Source organism: Pseudopodoces humilis, chromosome 20 (assembly GCF_049639895.1).
Source record: "Pseudopodoces humilis isolate 2021_Gansu_Grassland_sample_001 chromosome 20, ASM4963989v1, whole genome shotgun sequence".
Taxonomy (NCBI): domain Eukaryota; kingdom Metazoa; phylum Chordata; class Aves; order Passeriformes; family Paridae; genus Pseudopodoces; species Pseudopodoces humilis.
In genome coordinates, this window is record NC_142219.1 from 11,026,614 (window position 1) to 11,044,509 (window position 17,896).

A 17,896-nucleotide genomic window follows, 5' to 3' on the forward strand; every position below is an offset into this window, starting at 1 on the left:
TTATGTGCGTTTGTAAAACACAACTGTAAGGTTTTTTCCTCTGTACTTGCTCACTGTATAAAATTACTGGTCTGCTTTGATGTGCCCTTTAACCATTTTAGTCTGCTGCAAAAGTTGGAGAGGCTTGTCTCCTGGTTCAAAGCCTCTTCCAGCTTTATCAAAATATGACTGTTGGAATTGGAGAGCTTTATTTTCTCCTGAAAGTTGAAAATTTAAATCCTAATAAAATACATAGCAAAATTTTTTAGCATCCTAAGTTGCACTCTGCTTTTCTAAATAATGTCTAAATTAATGAGTTAATTGACAATTCTTTGGTAATGCAAAAGAGCTGCATAATTTCTTATTCCTTGTCTTTGGTGTTTTGTGCATTAGAAAGCAAGATTATTAATGAGTAGAAAGACATTTATATAATTCAGAATGTCTCATTAGTGGCATGCGCATCCTGACTTTAAAGCTGAGATGAAATCAAGTTGAAGTGCTGAAAAAATCCCCTGGGAGTTTCTTCATAATTGCTGCTATGCTTAATATTAGCACTGTAATAGTTCCCCACTCCATTAGTTCCTTGTCTAATAGGTGAATCCTGTTCTTTGTACCCATATGTACAGCGATCTTTGAAGAAAATGGAACTGTTTCCCTGTCCAGGATTAGGGACCATTTGGTTTATTGAGGAGCAGTTTCTGATCAGAGGAGTTTGTATGACCACTAAAATGTTTGTTGTTTTAAAACCACGGCTCTTTGTGTAGTTCAATTACTCCAAGTCCGCCTTCCCGGTCTGTGGAAGAAGGGGAGGAAGGGAACTGTTGCAAACCTGTTGCTATGGCCACCTAGCAGGGGCTGAGCTGCTTGTGTGGCTGTAATCCTGCTGCATCAGCTGCTGCTCGGTGAGTCCTTCCTTACACTTTGCTACGTGATGAAAATGCTCCCATTAGAAATGTTCTTTTGAATGCCAGTAAGAAATCGGTACCCTAATAAGGGTCCCCTCCCCCAGCAACCCACGAGGTTTCCTTACATAACCAAATTGATATATCTCTCAGGTGAGACATCTGAATGCATTTGTGATTTTCATGTGAACATTATTCGTTTTCCATGTCAGACGGGTTTCATTCTTTCTGAGCTGATCTTGGATGAAAGTTTGATGTTGTGCCAAGAAATGCGGCAGCTTCATCTTTCCTCCCTTCTTCTTCTGACCACATGAAATCTGGGATCCCCTAACATTAATGCACTTAGTGCAGAGGCATTTGAAACAATGATGAGAAAAATTTTTAAATTAAACACTGCAAAATCCTTTGAGGGCTAAACTGCAAGCAAGGGTTGAAATAAGTGAACAATTCTCTGCCCTCCCAGGGAATTAGAGTTGGTGCCTTGTAGTTTCAGAAGGCCACTGTTTGCTACTATGCACACTGAGGTGGTCATTTTTACATGAGAAACAGCTTTCCTTCTATGCAAACTGAACTGCTAGTTGTACCAAAAAGAAAAAAGGAAAAAAAGTTGACAAGTCTGCAAGAACTTGGTTAGTTTTTATAATGTTGTTCCTGTATTGAGGTAATTCCTGAATACTGTGTTTCTCTTTACATATTTTCAGTCCTGTAGAATTTAACTGAACTTGGAGGATGAAGTCCAGCCTAATGCATTTGGTTCCACCAGTGAATAGAGAAAGAATAATCTCCAAGTTTCCCAAGGTAAGCATTTTTTATCTGTTTGGTCACAGTATGTAGCCCCTGCCACACTGATCTATCTTTCCATTGTGCTAATATGGTATTTTTATTTAATTTAATATATACTTGTTGTCTTCTGTTAAAATTACAAATTATTTAAGATTCTTTCAAAGTTTAATGTGACCTCATAGTTCCATCCAATGCTGATCTCTTTAATAATAATAATAATCCTCATTCTTGATAACCTTTAAAAAAAGTGACTCTTGCTACAGTAGTACAATATTTATATTTTTTTCAGCAAAACAGTAATAATTACATGCTTAAGGAGCTCCAACACTGAGGGCAAAGAGGAACCATAGCTGACATTAAGTTTGCCAAAAAATATAATTAGGAGGCTTTGGTTAAAGAATTTGAGGCAATTTTAATTTTCTGTTTGTACAAGAACCTTAGTCATACAGTAGATCAAATGTAGTAGGCACTGTAGAAACACAGACAAAATACCTTTGATGTCCCCAAAGACTTTTGAATTTGAAGTATAATAGAACAGTTAAAGACAGGGAAAGGCAAGGAATTACCACTTGTTTTTTTCAGTTGTTCAAAAGATCCTTTTAAGGGAGTTCACTTTTTTCCCATTCTTGATCTCAGCCACATATTTTGCTTTTAATTTTATGAAAAATACCACAAGTATTTTAAGCAAATGCAAAGTAAAATATATTTTCCTAATTTTTAACTAATCCCCAGTTAAAGGGCTAGTAATAAAAACAGTGCTTCACACATACAAAAGATTGAAAAATTTCATGGTAATAACGACTTGCTGGTGATGTGCTCCCTTCCATGCTTGTCTTGTGTGTCTTAGATTACTGAGATAATTGGAGGTACTTACTGTTGTACAGAATGATGAGCAAATGGATTTGGCCATGGGTGCTTAGGCAGTGCTGGACACTGACACTCAGAAAGGTGCTCAAAGGATGGTGTTGTCCCAAGGAGTTTTTACAAACCCAGCTCTGGGGAAACCTTGCTGCCTTCTAACCCAACCTACCCCTTTTCTTATGCCAGGATAACTCTGTTCTTGATAAATCCTGTGAAAAATAATTTTATTTGTTTTTCTTTGCCAATTTGACTTCTTGCCATGTAGCTATCACCCAGTTTGTCCCAGCAGCCAATCTCTCTTTTCAGTGGTACACGCCTGAAGCCTGTCTGCAGTTTAAAGAGCATTTCCATGCACAGGTCAGAACTGCTTGTCAGCAGAGCACTGGAACAGCTGGGTAAGTTTGTAATAACCCAGGTATGCAAGGAAGAAAGTATTTTAAGCTCTTTAGAGCTTCCTTTCTTCATTGGCTTCTCCCCCCTCATTCCTCGTGTTCCTCACTCCAATATGTTTCAAGGCAACTAAGCCCCTGCACGAGGCAATTCACTTACCTGTTCCACAGTACACAAATCGAGTGCCTCTTCTTCTTCTGGGATAGGTGGCTTTGAAAAACAGGTGTAGTAGTTTAGAAACGAAAAGGTTTTTAGCACCCTTTAAGTAAACACTTAGTTCAAAAGATCTAACAGATTCAGTCTTGCTGTGTTCTCTGTAGGTGTTCCAAAGGAACAGTTAATAAAGGCTTTGTAGGGATATAAAGGCAGCAGTTCTAAGTTTCTTTAAAGATCTAGGAATCTGGTTTTAATCTTTTTGAAGCATACATGCTGAGAAGTTCTCTTACATGGTTCCTCAAAACAGGAGCAAAATTCTGGTAAATATATAACATTTAAAAATCAAAATAAACTGGCTTATGCTCTACTAATAATCTTGAAGTTGTTTCCCCCCCATTATCTCTCCCAGAGCTGTTACTATTACTGATTTAATCTCTGAAGCAAGGCAAAAAAGCTAAACTGTGTTGAAATCATCACTATTCAGTTAAAATAAATAGCTGTACATTTTACTGATAAATGCTTCTGGTTTCAGTGTGAAAGATCCTCCATAAAGTGGAGCTCCTATGAATACTGACAATTAGCTCACTATTCCTCCAGCTCTAGAGTTGCTGACATGAGACTTGTCATGATATCCATCTTTAAATGCAATTTTTTATTCATTTCACTAGGGAGTCTTGCTAAAAAAATACTTTTTAAGCCAAAATATGTCACCCTGGGAGACATCAGTGACTTTATTCCTTTTTTAGAAACATAGTCACAGTCGTAGTTTCATGTAAATTTGTTACAAGTGTCTGGACAATTTTTCAAGTAAGGCATGCCTTATTGAATTGAGGTATTTTTTCCTTCCATTTCCAAGATGTATTTGTTTGGGATTTTTATTATTAGTATTTTTTTAAATTTCTATAGTAAACCAACTCTATGTAATTTATTCTGGAAACAGAGTATAACTATAAAGCTATATGTTTTGTCTTTGTGAATAGAATGAACTATTTTTCTGTCACTGCTTTCTAGGTATGATTATTATTTGGTCATTTAGGTAATTTTTGGTGGTATGGGGGTAGGAAGGGCAGCCAGAGTGTTTTGTACAGTACTTGTAAAGCTTAACAGGAATAACCATTATCTTCCTTTTCTATTATCCCAACTAATAAAATATTTCTTTGTCCTTTGGAAAGCTAGTCTGAAAAATTCAGTAGCTAATGGCTGTATTTAATGCTCTCCTGATAGTCCATAACTGTGTTAAATGGTCTGATCTAGGGAGTTTTTTTCCCCAGTAGGAATTAATGGAACACACACCTCTAAACCATCTCTTACTCTTTGGCTTTTCCCTTAAGGTTGTTGATTTCATTCAGTATTTTCACAGTAACAATAATCAGGAGCACAGGAGCCTGTGGTCACCCAGTTAATGTTGACTGGCACATAAATATTTATTTTTATTTTTTTTTAAATATTAGTCATGCAGTTTACCATTCAATTTTTCAGCTGTTTAGAATCGATAACTTGGAATCAGCATCACATGGAAGTTGATGTAACCAGAAATAGTATTCAATAGAAGATTAACTCCTTTGTTAAAAAGCCATTTTTTGATATAAAAGAACATTAAGCCTCTTAAGCCATTTTTGTAGCATGTGCACAGGAGATGTCAATCCAAGTTTAGGTCAACAAGTAAACCCTAATTCACTTATCCACCTGGATCTCCTAAAAGAGACACAGTTTCAATTTTAAGAATGCAGGCTGAGTCACCTAAAGCCCATCTGCTGTGTCCTGTGGGAGGACCTAGAGCAAAGAGGATTATTTGCATGAAGCCAGGTTCAGATTAATATTATTCCAGATAGTCAGAAAATGTATTGTCTCTAACCCTGTGGGTTGTTTTTCCCAGAGGCATGTTCTGCAGTGGGTTCTTTTATTATCAGCAATTTCTTATTTCTGCACTTAGGACTTAATTTGTACTATTAAAGTCAATGAGAAACTTGAGATAAATTGGAATGCAAAGGATGCAGATACACTATGGTCTTATGTGTAAACTTATGTAAAATTATGCCAAATGCATATACTTGTTGTCAAAGCAATTTTAATAGAATAAAATTTGTTCTACTGAATTGAAATTAAGAAAAAAAAAAATAAACAGAATAAGAAGTGGACTATTTCTGCTCCAGAAGGGTTTGGGTTTTTGGTGGCTTTCTTTCTTGCAGTTTAAGACTTGGATCGTGCAGCACAGTGGCACGTAGATAAACTGAAGTCACAGGTATATGTGCTCCTGACTTGCAATTTAAAGATCTAAATCAGAATTTTTAGAAGGAGACTGTTGAAATTACTACTAAAACTATGTCATATTTTCAAATATTTATAACAGGCTGAAAATATCCAAAGTGGTTGTGGTAGGAGACCTGTATGTTGGGAAAACCAGTCTTATCAACAGGTACAGTATAGCTCAGCTGATGGCTTGATTCTCCTCTTTCTCATGTAAATGTTATAACATTTCCATTTTTGGCTTTAGAGCAGTTCTTCATGGTTCTGGTTTTAACCTGAATCAGTACTTTGTGGTTTTGTTATTAAATGAAGACAAAATGAAGTCAAGAGTATGAGACAATCTTGATACATCAACACAGAAAGTTGTGCTCTAGCACTTCAATCAGTATATGTTACATTCTGAGGTATTTTTATCCAGTCAAGTATGACACAGTGTTTTCTTAAGGAATTCAGTCTAAAGGCTAAACAATTGGAAAAAAAATTCCAGTGTCTGAGTCTTGATTTCCTTTGGGTCATTATTTATGACCCAAAAGATATTCCCTTGTAACTAAAACTAGAAGATACTGTACCTCCCTTAAGAACCCAAAGATGTTTTATTCTGAGTCTCATTCTATCCTGAGAGCTTACTAGATATATGTGCTTTCTAGTTTGTTAAACAGTATCTCCTTTTAATTAGTGTCTTGATGTTTTTATGTCTGCTTCTACATTATATAGAAAATCCACAGTTAGTTTTCCCTTTTCTTCCTAATTTACCCAAAACAGTGTTAGTTTTGCAGTTATTTGTAATTGTCTACTAGTATTTCATCCCCTTTTTTTTTTAATTGCAGATTTTGTAAAGATAAATTTGACCGAGACTACAAGGCAACCATTGGAGTAGATTTTGAGACTGAACGTTTTGAGATAATTGGAATGCCATATAACCTCCAGATGTGAGTTGAAAGAGCATGGTTAAGCATTGCACAGAGTACAGTCTCAGCAGAGCTTGAATTGCTGCAGGCTGTAGTGGAATAAAGATTTTAAATATATAATACAATTGCACAAATAATAATGTGATCTGAAGAAAAGATTCTGTCTCTGGACTTGCTGTTTTAGTAGAAATTTTACTCTTGGATTTCTCATCGCTAAAACATATTAGAAACTTGTCAGAGAAAATTAATCCTGGATGTCTTGCATTATTTCAGTGGAGTCTTTTATTTCTGTCTTTTTTTACACAACATTCATGAAAGAGACCTGGAAGCTTTTGCCACAGCTTTGTCCAGTGCTAGTGTAACCCCAGTCTGTGGTTTGAGTTTAGTAGAGAAATGAGCGCTGAACTTGGCTTTACGGGGGGTTTTATTCCTGCAGTCATTGAAATTAATGTTAAGGTTTCCAGTGATTTTAACATCTCTTAATTAGCAATTAATTATTTATCTCTAAATCATAGAAAGACTGGAGTGGTTTTATTACAATGTGAACCTAATAGCTTTGATTTTCAACTTTGTTTGTCAGACTTGTGGGAATCCTTCCCTTCTTCCACCTGCTTTGGGTCTGTGCAGTGGTGTCCCTTTGTGTTTCTGGTGGCAAACAATGTTGTCCTGTAGAGGGCATTATGGAATCATTTGTAGTGTGACCTAGAGCAGAAATACAATGCTTTGCATGAGATATTTTAGTGCATGAATCTTAAAAACCTTTTTACTTAGGAACATTTTTTTTCTGGTGAGTTCACTGATGTAAATAGATGGCTTGTGGTATTGAAAAATACTTAAAAATCCATTTCCCAGTGATTTCACTGCAATTGTGTTTGGGAAGTTCTGCCAGGTGTTATCCTTTTGGAACTTGAGTCCCCCTAAAAATTTAGACTCATGCATCAGCATTTTGCAAGCTGAAGCAATAAGGTCAGGTTGCATTATCTACAAAGTCTTCAGAATCTGGGTAGAACATTTCCATATGATAAGCACTAGTGCCCCCTCTTGCTGAGAGATTTCCATACAAGAGATATTTGCAAGTATCTGTGACTGGCAGTACAAGGCTAAAACAAAACCCAAACCTCTGTAGTGCTGAAGTAGCTGAAGGCACTGCATATCGTGTTCATTAATAAGAAGGACATTCTTGATTTTATTTAATGGTGTCATTAGTACCTGGCAGACTGAGCTGCAGGTCTCTAATTTGTAGTGTAGGAACAGATATCTTATCTAGCAGTTGCAAGATTCTAACATGGGCTAATACATGACTTAGCTAGTATTAGCAGAGAAAATTTACAAAACTAGATGTCCCTAGAAATGCATGCAAATTACACAGGTGAAAAAATAAATGTTTTAAGGGAATGATATTACCATGCAGAATACAAATACTTGAATTGTCTCCAAAATTGTGAGTATTTTTTAAGAAAAGGTAAAAATGATGTTTGCATGTCTTCATTGACTAATAGAGCTTTACTGTATTTCTATCAGTAGTTAATGAATAACATGTTCCAGATGGTGACACTTCTCTGGTATCACATTCTTCTCCGCCTTGTACCAGTCTGCTGCTTCATTAACATGTTTACTCAGGTTACCCTGGGTTTCATTAACCTGAAATTTCTTTTTTCCCCCCATTGCACAGATGGGACACAGCAGGTCAGGAGAAGTTCAAGTGCATTGCGTCTGCTTACTACCGAGGAGCAGAGGGTGAGAACAATATTAATTTGATCCTGTGTTTGTTGGAAGGTTGCATTTTGTACAGCAACATATATCCACATATGCTGCTTGGGAAGGTACCTACAGACACAGTGTGGCGGAATGGATTGTTCATTATTGCAGGGAAGAAGGGATGAAGGAGTTCATGACTTGATGTGTTGTCACATCTACAAGCTCTGAGTGTTCTGATGATGCAGTGATAGAAAGTGGCACTTGTGACTAGGGGGAAAAGAATTTGAGGTTAGGTGAGATTAGTGCTGGAGTTGGAAGTGGATATTTCTGCCTTTCCCTTTGTAAGAGACAATCCCTGTGGGAATTAGTGGTCCCAAAATGAAAGGGTTGATAGCACTGTAGACTGCAGACTATAGATATAATATTGAAGACTGAGGACTTAGGTCTTATTGGGTGCTAAAAAAAGAAAAGGAATGAGCAAATGGATAGTCTTTCATCTCCTATGTGTTAAATCTGTTCTTACACCTTATACATAAACATTCTCTCTGTTTAACAAGATGGGTTGGAGAGACTTCTGATACACTTTCTAATTTAATTTCTTTTTTTTCTGTTCTTGTCTTTTATTGCAGTTATAATAACAGTGTTTGATCTGGCTGATATCCAAACTTTGGATCACACCAAGTAAGTTTCTGCATTTTGGCTTATCTTTTAAAGGTTTTTACAGCAGGTTTAATTGCCTTCCATATGTAGGTGTTAACTTGCTGGATCATGAGTGTATTTTCTCTTGAGCTAAGAAATTAAAAATGACAGTCACTAGTTTGGATTACATATTGAGGGATTTTTCTGAAGAAGATGCAGGACATAAATTTGAATTGCTTACACTTGACTTCCTTTAAAGTTAGTGCAGAGAGAGAGGCACTTCAGTAAAAGCTTGATCCTTCTGAAGCTAGACATGCAGGAAGAGATGAAGTGCAGCCCAAAAGCCTTTTTTTTTTTTTTTCTTTTTACTTCATTTGCTATAAATAGGATAACAGGCTAGAATCTAATGTAAATGATAAAACAGATGAGATGCATCTCATGCATAATGTGTCATGAGCTTTTCATTTTTTAGGTGCACTGTTATCCCAACATTTTCTTTATCTAGTTTCTGTGATTCTGATGGAAGACAGGCTGTCAAAAAGAGGAGAGAAAATTAAAAACTCCAAGTATGTGTACACATAGCTAAACTTCCTAAACTTAGTTCAGATTCTTGTAATGCTTTGGTTACAACAACACACTAATTGTTATGAGTAAACTCATCCTGCTTTAGTGTAGGCTGCAAAACCCTGCATGGGTCTATGATCCACACTGCTGTCACAGCTCAGAGCATAGGTATTTCTAACATGATGTTGTGACTGTAATGCAGGTACAGACTTCTTTACAACCTGTACTCTGTCTTATTTGAATGTGTACTATGGTGCTTAACTCATTTACATAGGACTTTGTAAAATAATATATATATTAGTGTCTCTGCTTGGCTGAAAGTAATTGAAGCCTGTGAACCTGATTTCCCACACACGCACACACTGCCTTCCCTCCTTGACTTGTGTTGGATGACTCAAGAGAAACTTGATTGCCAGAGTAACAAGAATATAAAAGCTTGTGAGACAAGAATCATACAGCCTTCATAGGGAGCTGTTTTATAATGCTGAATAGATTATTTCACTCTTTATTCCCATTTGTATCTAACCTGCTGTGTGGTTCATACCTTTCCAGTTGCTTCTTGCTTTCTTATTCCTTATCTCACACCAAACTTCACCCTCTCCCTTTGAGAAATATCCTCTCTGGGTGCTAAAATGATTGTTGAATTTGTACTCTCCATGGGTATGATTTTTCCTTAGTTGGAGACATGCATTCAAAGGAGTTGGAAGAGCTACTGCTCTCTCTGTCTAGAAAAAAAGACTTGATACTCTCACATAAGTTCTTCCACTCACTTTTCTTGTGACCCTATTATCTGTCATCTTCTCCTGTACTCCTTGTTCCCTCTGACTGATTCTGTCATTTCTTTTTTGTATTTCAGACAGTGGCTAGAAGATGCATTGAGAGAGAATGAGCCAGATTCCAGCTTCATCTTTCTGGTTGGAACAAAAAAAGATTTGGTGGTGAGTAAATTGAGTGCAGATAAGGAAATAAGATTTTCCCTAGTTCCTCAAGTGATTTCCCTTGAAAATTGTACACAATGTCATTGAGATAAAGACCTTGAGTGAAAAACTTAAAAGGTAAATTGAACAGCACACTTGAAACCAATTAAGAAGAGGCTTTCTGAAAAAATGGTTAGTTAATGAAATATTTCTTGCATGGCATTCTTCAAGTATATATAAACATACACAGCGGTCTTGAAGGTTTTGTTGTTGTTCTGTAACTGTTCATAGGTTTTCTTCTTTCTCCCCATTTAAAATAACTGCAGTATGAAATTTAGAGCATTATATGTTTTTTTGGTTATGCCAGCAAGCCTGACATGCTGGATATGAATCCTAGAAATATGGAATTCTAATCTAGATACTCACAAGTGAGCATTAGAGTTCAGAGAGTTATTGGAAAAATAAGGTAAATTGGTTTTTAAAGGGATAATTGTGTTCATTTTTCAGGAACAGGGAAGGTTTCTTACTCAATTGAATATCACATAATTTTCAAACAAACAGGGTGAATGCAGTCTCTCTACAATTCTCAGTCCTGTGTTTGTCTTTTTGTAGAAAAAAGATTTTTAAAGCTTTGAAAACAAACTTGTTTCTTCTGTTACTTGTTGGTCCCACAACTCTTCTGCTGAGAATGATGGGGTGTCAAGGATTTAAAGACCATTAACCGGGCTGCTGACTTGATAGCTCTTTACCAGAGAATGTGTTAGATACAAGGGTCACTTGTTAACTCTCTGTTTAGTCTCAGCACTGTGGGAGCTGAGTGGAGACTTCCAATTAAAACCAGTACTAAATACTTCAATGTTCTTGTTGCAATTGCCTGATTGCTCAAGTCTAGGCAAGGTCACAAAGGCCACTGGAAAAACCAGAAGCATCACAGTGTGGGTGCTATGGCAGTGCCTCTGTGCTGTTACCAGCCCAGAAACACTTCTGTTCAAGTTGTTGCACATTGTTTGCCCAGTCAGATGCTGTGTGTGAAAGGACAGAGCTGGATGCCATCCGTTTTGCCAAGGAGATGCAGGCAGAATACTGGTCGGTTTCAGCCAAAACAGGTAAATTACTGCAAAGGTTGTAAAGATAGTATAGCCACGAGGCCTGATGTTGGAGTGGGAGGAACTTATTATTCCCCCGTTGCCAGTTTCTTTGTTGTTGTTGTTGTTCTTGCATTTTGTTGCTATTAAGAAGTTCAGTCTTACTAATGACTGATTTTATTTGAACATTTGTATGTGTGCTTTCACTGTCGTGTTTACAGAAAGAAGTAATCAAGCTGCTTTGCAGTATCTGAGCATGTTTAATTCATAGATAGTTACATACACATGTGCACTTCTTACTCAACGTTTGCAGTGGAAGAAGATTACACCACAAAATTAATTCTCTCTGTTGCTGGCTAAAAATAAGGGTGCAGCAGAGGGTACAGTATTCCAGAGCAAGAAAATTAGAAATTCTTATTGCAGTGATCAGAATGGGAGACAGATTGTTGGAGAGGCCTGTTCTGTCCCAATATTGAGCAGTCAGCTGTTCACAGATGTGCTTGTTAGGCTTGATCATCTGTTGATGTGCCTTTATAAAAACACGTAATTTCTTTCTTGTTTCCTAGGAGAAAATGTCAAAGAATTCTTCTCCCGTGTTGCTGCCTTGGCCTTTGAACAGTCCATGATAAAGGAGCTGGAGAACACTCCTGGGCACAGGGCCCAGATTGGGGCAGGAAATCTCATCAGTATGTGGAGTTTTGCTTTTCGTGTGCATTTTCTTTGTTTATAGTCTGAAGGACTGGAAAGGTTTTTCAAGCCTTAGAGCCAGTTTCAAACACCTGCAAGCATATTTGTGTCATTGTCTGCCCAGGTTTTAGCCTACGGGAGTGACTGGGCCTGCATCCAGCTTTTGTTACCCTTATTATCAGATGGTAGCATTTCTTGTAAGTTGATTTTGTAACTTTTCTGTTTCCACAGAAGTAGAGAAGAACATTATGGAAGTTCCAGAAGACAAAACTCAAGTCAGCCTGAGTTGCTGCTAACTGTCAGCTGTTTCTGCAAGTGCCACACTTCTCTGCAACAATGCTCTCAAACCAGAACTAGAGAGCTTTAATTTTAGAAATGAGGGAGGAAAAACTCACCCAAACTTTCTTGCTCAGAGTTCCCTTGCTGCTGCAGGCTCCCTGTGCAGGGTGGTACAATTGTTACGTAAACCTTTCTTTGTGTAGTTGAAACATAACATCCTTGTCTTAGTGCAAGAAGACTTTGCCAGTGCCATGGGCTCACCTATCTGCCAGAAAGGCTTGTAGTCAAAAATGATGTCATTTTAGTGTGCTGTTTTTTGATAATTCTCCAGAAATCTTAGCTAGTGAAGTGGCATTCTCATGGGGGCAGGAAACAAGTGGCAGTTCAGAATGAAGGGTGACATCAATATGGTTTTGTCTTTTAAAATCATCGTGTAGAATAATTCTGATTTGCTTTTATGCATTCCAAGTATTTTAAAACTAATTGAAAACAAATCTTTTTAAGTATCAGGTTGGAAGTACACAAATGCAGACTGCATAGTTTCCACTGTGGTTTCTCTATCCAGGAAAAATGTGTATTGCTTTTCAATTTCCACTTGAGAATCAGAGCCCAGTATTAAATATTTCCAAAGAAGTCCAGGTAGGAACTTGGTTGTTTTAACACAGCTGCCTAATATTTTGAAAACGTTGCCAGATAAGAATGCTATTCTTTTCCATTCTCTTGAATAAGAAAGAATGGTCACACAGGTGCATAATATGGAAGACATATTATTTACCTCTAATTTTTCCAATATCTCTCTGAACTGTAATGCTCTGTTGTATCTAGCTTAGAATTCCATATTTCTAGGATTCATATCCAGCATTTTAGGCTTGCTGACATAAAAAAAAAATTTAAAAAATTATGTATACAGTGCTCTAAATTTAATACTGCAATTATTTTAAATGTAGAGAAAGAAGAAAACGTATGAAGAATTACAAGGTACAGTTTCTTGAGATATTTATCCAATCATTGCAGAAGCAACATTACCTTTAAAAATAATTATAAGACTCAGATTTGAGCTGCTGAAAAATAAAGACATTTGTTAATAAAGAAATGCATCAATCTGAAAATATTCTGAATTTTCTGCCATTTTCCTCACTTTGATAAGAAATAGGAAAAAGTGGAAAAAAGATAGCTTGAACGTGCTTTTTATTACTTTTTCCTTTTGACGTAAGTTAGAGCAGCTTCCTAGAATATGATGAATAGAGATCTAGGAGCTCTGCGTCTTTTTTTATCAGACAATCTTCATTTTGGCAATTGTGCTGCCTGCTGGCAAGGACACAAATGTAGCATTTGGTGGAAAAAATGAATCTGTGAGGGTACAAAAGGAGCTCTTTATCCAAACGTGTAATATTTCAACCTGATGGTGTTCTATGCAGTTGTGCAGTTCCAGAGTCTGTTTCACAAAGGAGGTGAATTTACACTGTGCTTGTAGCACCTGCTGTGCTGGGTGGGCAGTGTGGCCATGGCCTTTAAGAGTTTCCTGAGAGTGGAGATGGTTCACTCTGCTGCAGCAAATCAGGTTAGCTGGGCTTCAGTGCTGACATGAGAGACAGTGTTTACACTGCAAAATGACTCAGGAACAAATCTAAGAAAATATCTCATTTTGGGGTTTTTTCTCACCAAGAAATATATCTCCTTAGGGTTTCTTCTGTTGCTGAGCTCAATTATTGTAATAATTACAAAGTCACAGAGATACAGTCTCTTCAACAACACGATCATGTTGCCTGGAAAATCAACTGGGACAGTTTTTTCCTTGGTATTCAGCACATTGCACGATGTCATTACTGTTTTGTATCATCTGGAGCTCCAAAAACTTCACATACAAATGCAATACTCTGTCAGTCATCAGTTAACATGGGACAATAGCCTGAGTCTGTTTATTAAATGATGGGTGCTTTGAGACTGGGTGTTTTTTGGTTGGTGGTTTGTTGGGTTTTTTATGTGTTTGTGTTTTTTTTGCTTGCTTGCTTGGTTTTAAGGGTGTTTTTAGCACCACTGAAACCTCCCCTGCAAAGAAATCCATATTAATAATTTAACATCTAAAATTAATCTTGGATCTTGTTGCAAACGACAAGCTGCTTAGGAAAGCACAAAGGAAACTAACTGTAGAAAATAAATATAAATTTCTGAGTTCTATCTGGCCAATGGTTTATCTCTGTAAATCCATTCTATCAGCAACTTCATTTACTTTGAAAAAGCTTTAATATTTTGGAAAACAGTGTTGAAAAAGCTTTATTAACTCTAACTGTAGGTAAGCTAAACCACAATTTCTATACCAGTTGAAATCCCCCAGTAATCATGGCAACAGTCAGCTTCAGCTTCCTCGTAGAATTTGCAGTAAAGAAATTGAAGTAAACTTTGGAGTCAGTCTGAAGCAAAGGTAAAGAGCAATTGTAGCAATCCATTTCCCAAAAGAAATACTAAAGTTGTGCTGTTTCTTGCCTTTAATAAGTAAAAGCTAATGTGTTCAGGGATTGTGGATGCATTTGTGCTGAGCAAACCCACTGGTAATGGGTCAAAATGCATTTAAGAAAGCCACCTGACAAAATTAATTTCTTACTATAAAAGCCTGCTCTTTTAATTTTTAATGGTGTTATTTCACCTTTTGAGTTATTATTTGACACCTAAAGTATTATTGTTTATATTTACAGAGGTCATGGGATTCAGAACTTTCTGAATCCTGCTGGTTCCCAGCTCAGGTTTACATTGTGGCGGAACTGGAGTCCATTCTCCATGAATAAATCTGTCCCCCTCTGTGTGTTTTCAGCTTTCCATCAAGAGTTAGAGGTAGTTCTAATGTAATACACTGGTGAGTGAATGCTCTGAACACTCTGTATTACATCTCTGAGCATGTAAATTAAAATAAATAATGTTTGGCAAGTTGTAGGAGAATGTGTATTTATTAGTGATATATATAAATATATATATTTAGTGGTGGAGAGAGCTGATCACTTTCCTGTATTTTTGGCCTGAAAGTTGTTATCACAGTGAGAAATTGCCATTGTCTGAATTCAGAGAGGAGAGATCCTTTTTTTCCCCTGGGTTCATAGCACGAGTAAGACCGGATGGGACTTCCCAAGGCCTGTCAGCTTTGTCAAACTCTACCAAGAGTGCTGCTTTGTGTTAACAAAAATACAATTTTTTAGTTTCACCACCTATTAATCAGAAACCATGTTTTATTTCTCATTTTAAAAGCTCGGCTTATGTCCTACAGTTTTTTTGTCGTTGTTTGTTTGTTTTTGTCCTTACAAAACCGGCGGTTCATTCGCGTGGGATGATGCTGAAGAACAGCTCTCGAGTGACAGCTCGAGAGCTTTACCCAGAGCCAAGCGGCTTCTCTTCCCACAAGAGGGAGCCCGGCGGTCACTGCAGGATCAGATCCGTGCCGGCTCGGAAGCGCTGCGCGATCTCTCGCCGGCCAGCAGAGGGGATGTGCCGGGCAGCCCGGCCCCAATTTACCCCTCATCGCAGGAATTCTCAGTCTCAAATCATAGGTATGTGTCTGCCACCGTAGTCTTAAAGAAATTTTGTATCCAATTAAAATACTACTCTGTTCAATGCGTAAAGTATCAGAAAAAAATTCAGAGAACACTTCAATTCCCAGTGGAATTTTGAGGGTTGTGCTACCCCAGTACATAAAGACGATGTATTATTCACTGGTAAGTGTACACACAGAAATCTCTCATCTGACTCATCAGAATTCTTCCTCCCTCCAGAAAGGACACAAATGTCAGAAAAGAAATAGAAACTGCTCTATAAATCAGAATGGTGAGCCTTCAGTAAAAGTTCTGTATGAATTCAGAACATATCCCAGTGATGTCACATACCTGCCATTGTTTATAACCATGCCAGTACAATCTTATTATTCCTAGAAATACATTGCATGTCAGATTTTTGTTGGTCAAACTACCACTAAGCAAACAAATAGTATCAATAGAGAAAAGGCAATTTATTTATTTCTGTGACAGATTGAGAAGTCTTGAAAAATTTATAGAGTTATTTATAAAACACATAGGTTTTACTATGATTTAGGTCATAATCTGTTTTCCATATAGGTTGACCAATGCCTGTTATGTGTTAAAAGCTGAGGAAACAAGTGCAGGAAAAGCAGTTAAAGCCAGGAAACAAAAACCAGGAGGGATGAACTATGTAAAAGTGAATACATGAGTTTGTGATATAGCTGAAAATACCCCAAAATATTTTGATTTTCATATAAAAGAGCATGGAGAGGAAAACTGTTTAATGGATTTTGAAACAGTGCATATCTCAAAGGTAAGAGAGCTACTCCTGTGGAGTTGTGCTTTTCATTCTCATGGGATTTTATTAGTTCTTGTCAGGGCCATATCCTACTCTCTTTTCTAGTAAAATGTACCAGAAAAGATATGCTTCACCACAAACATGAAAGAAACAGTTTTATGGGGGATATGAGGGGTACGTATCACCTTTTCCTGTCCTCCAAACAGGCAAGATGGAACTTCAGTTGTATTTTTTTACCCTGTTTTCAGAGGATGAATTAATAGACGAAAAGGACCTTAAGATAATACCTTAAGAAGGGTGAAGGAGGGAGTGTGATAGTGTGATTTCAGGAGGAAATTAATACCCAGCAGCCAGAATTCTGTTGAAATAATTTGCCACTCTTCACCCAGAGGTGAAATGTGGGACTGAGTTGCTGGGGCTAAATAATATATAGGACAAAAGTGAGACTCGTGCCCAAACACAGCAGCCTTTATTGTCAGTATCAAGGGTTACTTTGGACGACCAGTTGCCCATCTCAGAAATCCAGCTTGTCATTTATTGGCAAAGAAGGTAGGATTGACGGAATGACAAGCCTGCTACTCACCAGCACTTACAGGAGTGGGGGAAAACGTGACCTTTGAAGGTGAGCTGCATCAGTGCCTGGGGGGGGAGAGCCTCGCTGTGAACACAAGCGAGAGCACAGAGACGTGCTGCTGTTTATACATAATATATGAGGGCACGGCTGTATGGACGGGAATGGATACCTCCCTATGCACACAGGGCTGTGGGCACGGCACGTTCTTAACCAGTTTTAGCCACGGCCGCGTCTGTTATGGTGTGATGCTGCCCAGGCCTGTGGCTGCAAGGGCGAGCGGGCGGGACCGCTCACGACTTTGCCTTTGTCTCACGGGCAGCCGTGAGGAAAGCGCTGGGCTCCCCCCACCCCCGCGGCTTCCCCCGGCCCGGCCGGCCCGGCTGCCCCTTTAAGAGGCCCCAGCGCCGTGTCAGTGCCTGCGCCGGGTCCTTCCCTCCCCTCCCCTTCCGCAGCGCCGCCGGAGCCGGGCCGCGATGGGCCGCCGTGGGCAGCGGGGGCCGCGCCGCCGGGGGCGCTCCCGCGGGGCCGCGGGGCGCTCGGGCAGCGCCGGGTAGCGGCGGAGCTCGGCCGGGACGCGGCGCCGCATCGCCGCCCCGCGCGGGCACCGTGTGCGCCCCGAGCGCAGCACAATAGCCGGGAGGAGGAGACAGGGGAAGGGGCAGGGGGAGAGGAGGAGAGAGAAAGAGAAAGCACAACACGGGGGCTGGCGAGCGAGCGCGGAGCGGAGGGCTCCGGAGCGTGGCCGCGCTGAGGACCGTGCCCAGGACGGCGGCGACAGGAGGTGGGTGGGGGGCGATATCTACCTTCCCTCCCCCGCCCCGAGCCCGCTCCTTTGTCCACGCGCTTTGAAGTGCTGGGGGATCGCCGGGGTGGGAGCATTGTTGTTCGCCAGCAAACGATCAGTCATGCTGGGGAGAGAGTAGCGAGT

General features: G+C 38.9%; 2 protein-coding genes across 3 annotated transcripts in view; both read left to right on the forward strand.

Annotated features, from left to right (window-relative positions):
- Nucleotides 1-1,581: 1,581 nt before the first annotated feature.
- On the forward strand, nt 1,582-12,567 carry RAB36 (RAB36, member RAS oncogene family). Its single transcript, XM_088065077.1, has 10 exons — nt 1,582-1,679; nt 2,832-2,920; nt 5,422-5,487; nt 6,146-6,247; nt 7,899-7,963; nt 8,554-8,605; nt 9,984-10,065; nt 11,060-11,150; nt 11,696-11,815; nt 12,048-12,567. The coding sequence occupies exons 1-10, from the start codon at nt 1,611-1,613 to the stop codon at nt 12,110-12,112; spliced, it is 801 nt and encodes a 266-aa protein (XP_087921203.1). The 5' UTR covers nt 1,582-1,610; the 3' UTR covers nt 12,113-12,567.
- A 4,408-nt stretch (nt 12,568-16,975) lies between these two features.
- Nucleotides 16,976-17,896, forward strand: part of BCR (BCR activator of RhoGEF and GTPase) — a 92,187-nt gene continuing 91,266 nt past the window's right edge. Inside the window, exon 1 of one of the 2 annotated variants that reach the window (XM_005524463.3) lies at nt 16,976-17,016. The gene's annotated coding sequence lies outside the window, so the exon portion shown is untranslated. Of the gene's footprint in view, nt 17,017-17,636; nt 17,750-17,896 lie in introns of those variants that run through there. The other variant, XM_014253847.2, reaches the window with a different exon arrangement.

Coding starts and splice junctions, on each gene's coding strand:
- RAB36 (XM_088065077.1), top strand. CDS start 1,611: ATGAAGTCCAGCCTAATGCATTTGGTTCCACCAGTGAATAGAGAAAGA. Junction 6,248..7,898: donor ATGCCATATAACCTCCAGAT/GTGAGTTGAAAG, acceptor CCCATTGCACAG/ATGGGACACAGCAGGTCAGG. Junction 7,964..8,553: donor TTACTACCGAGGAGCAGAGG/GTGAGAACAATA, acceptor CTTTTATTGCAG/TTATAATAACAGTGTTTGAT.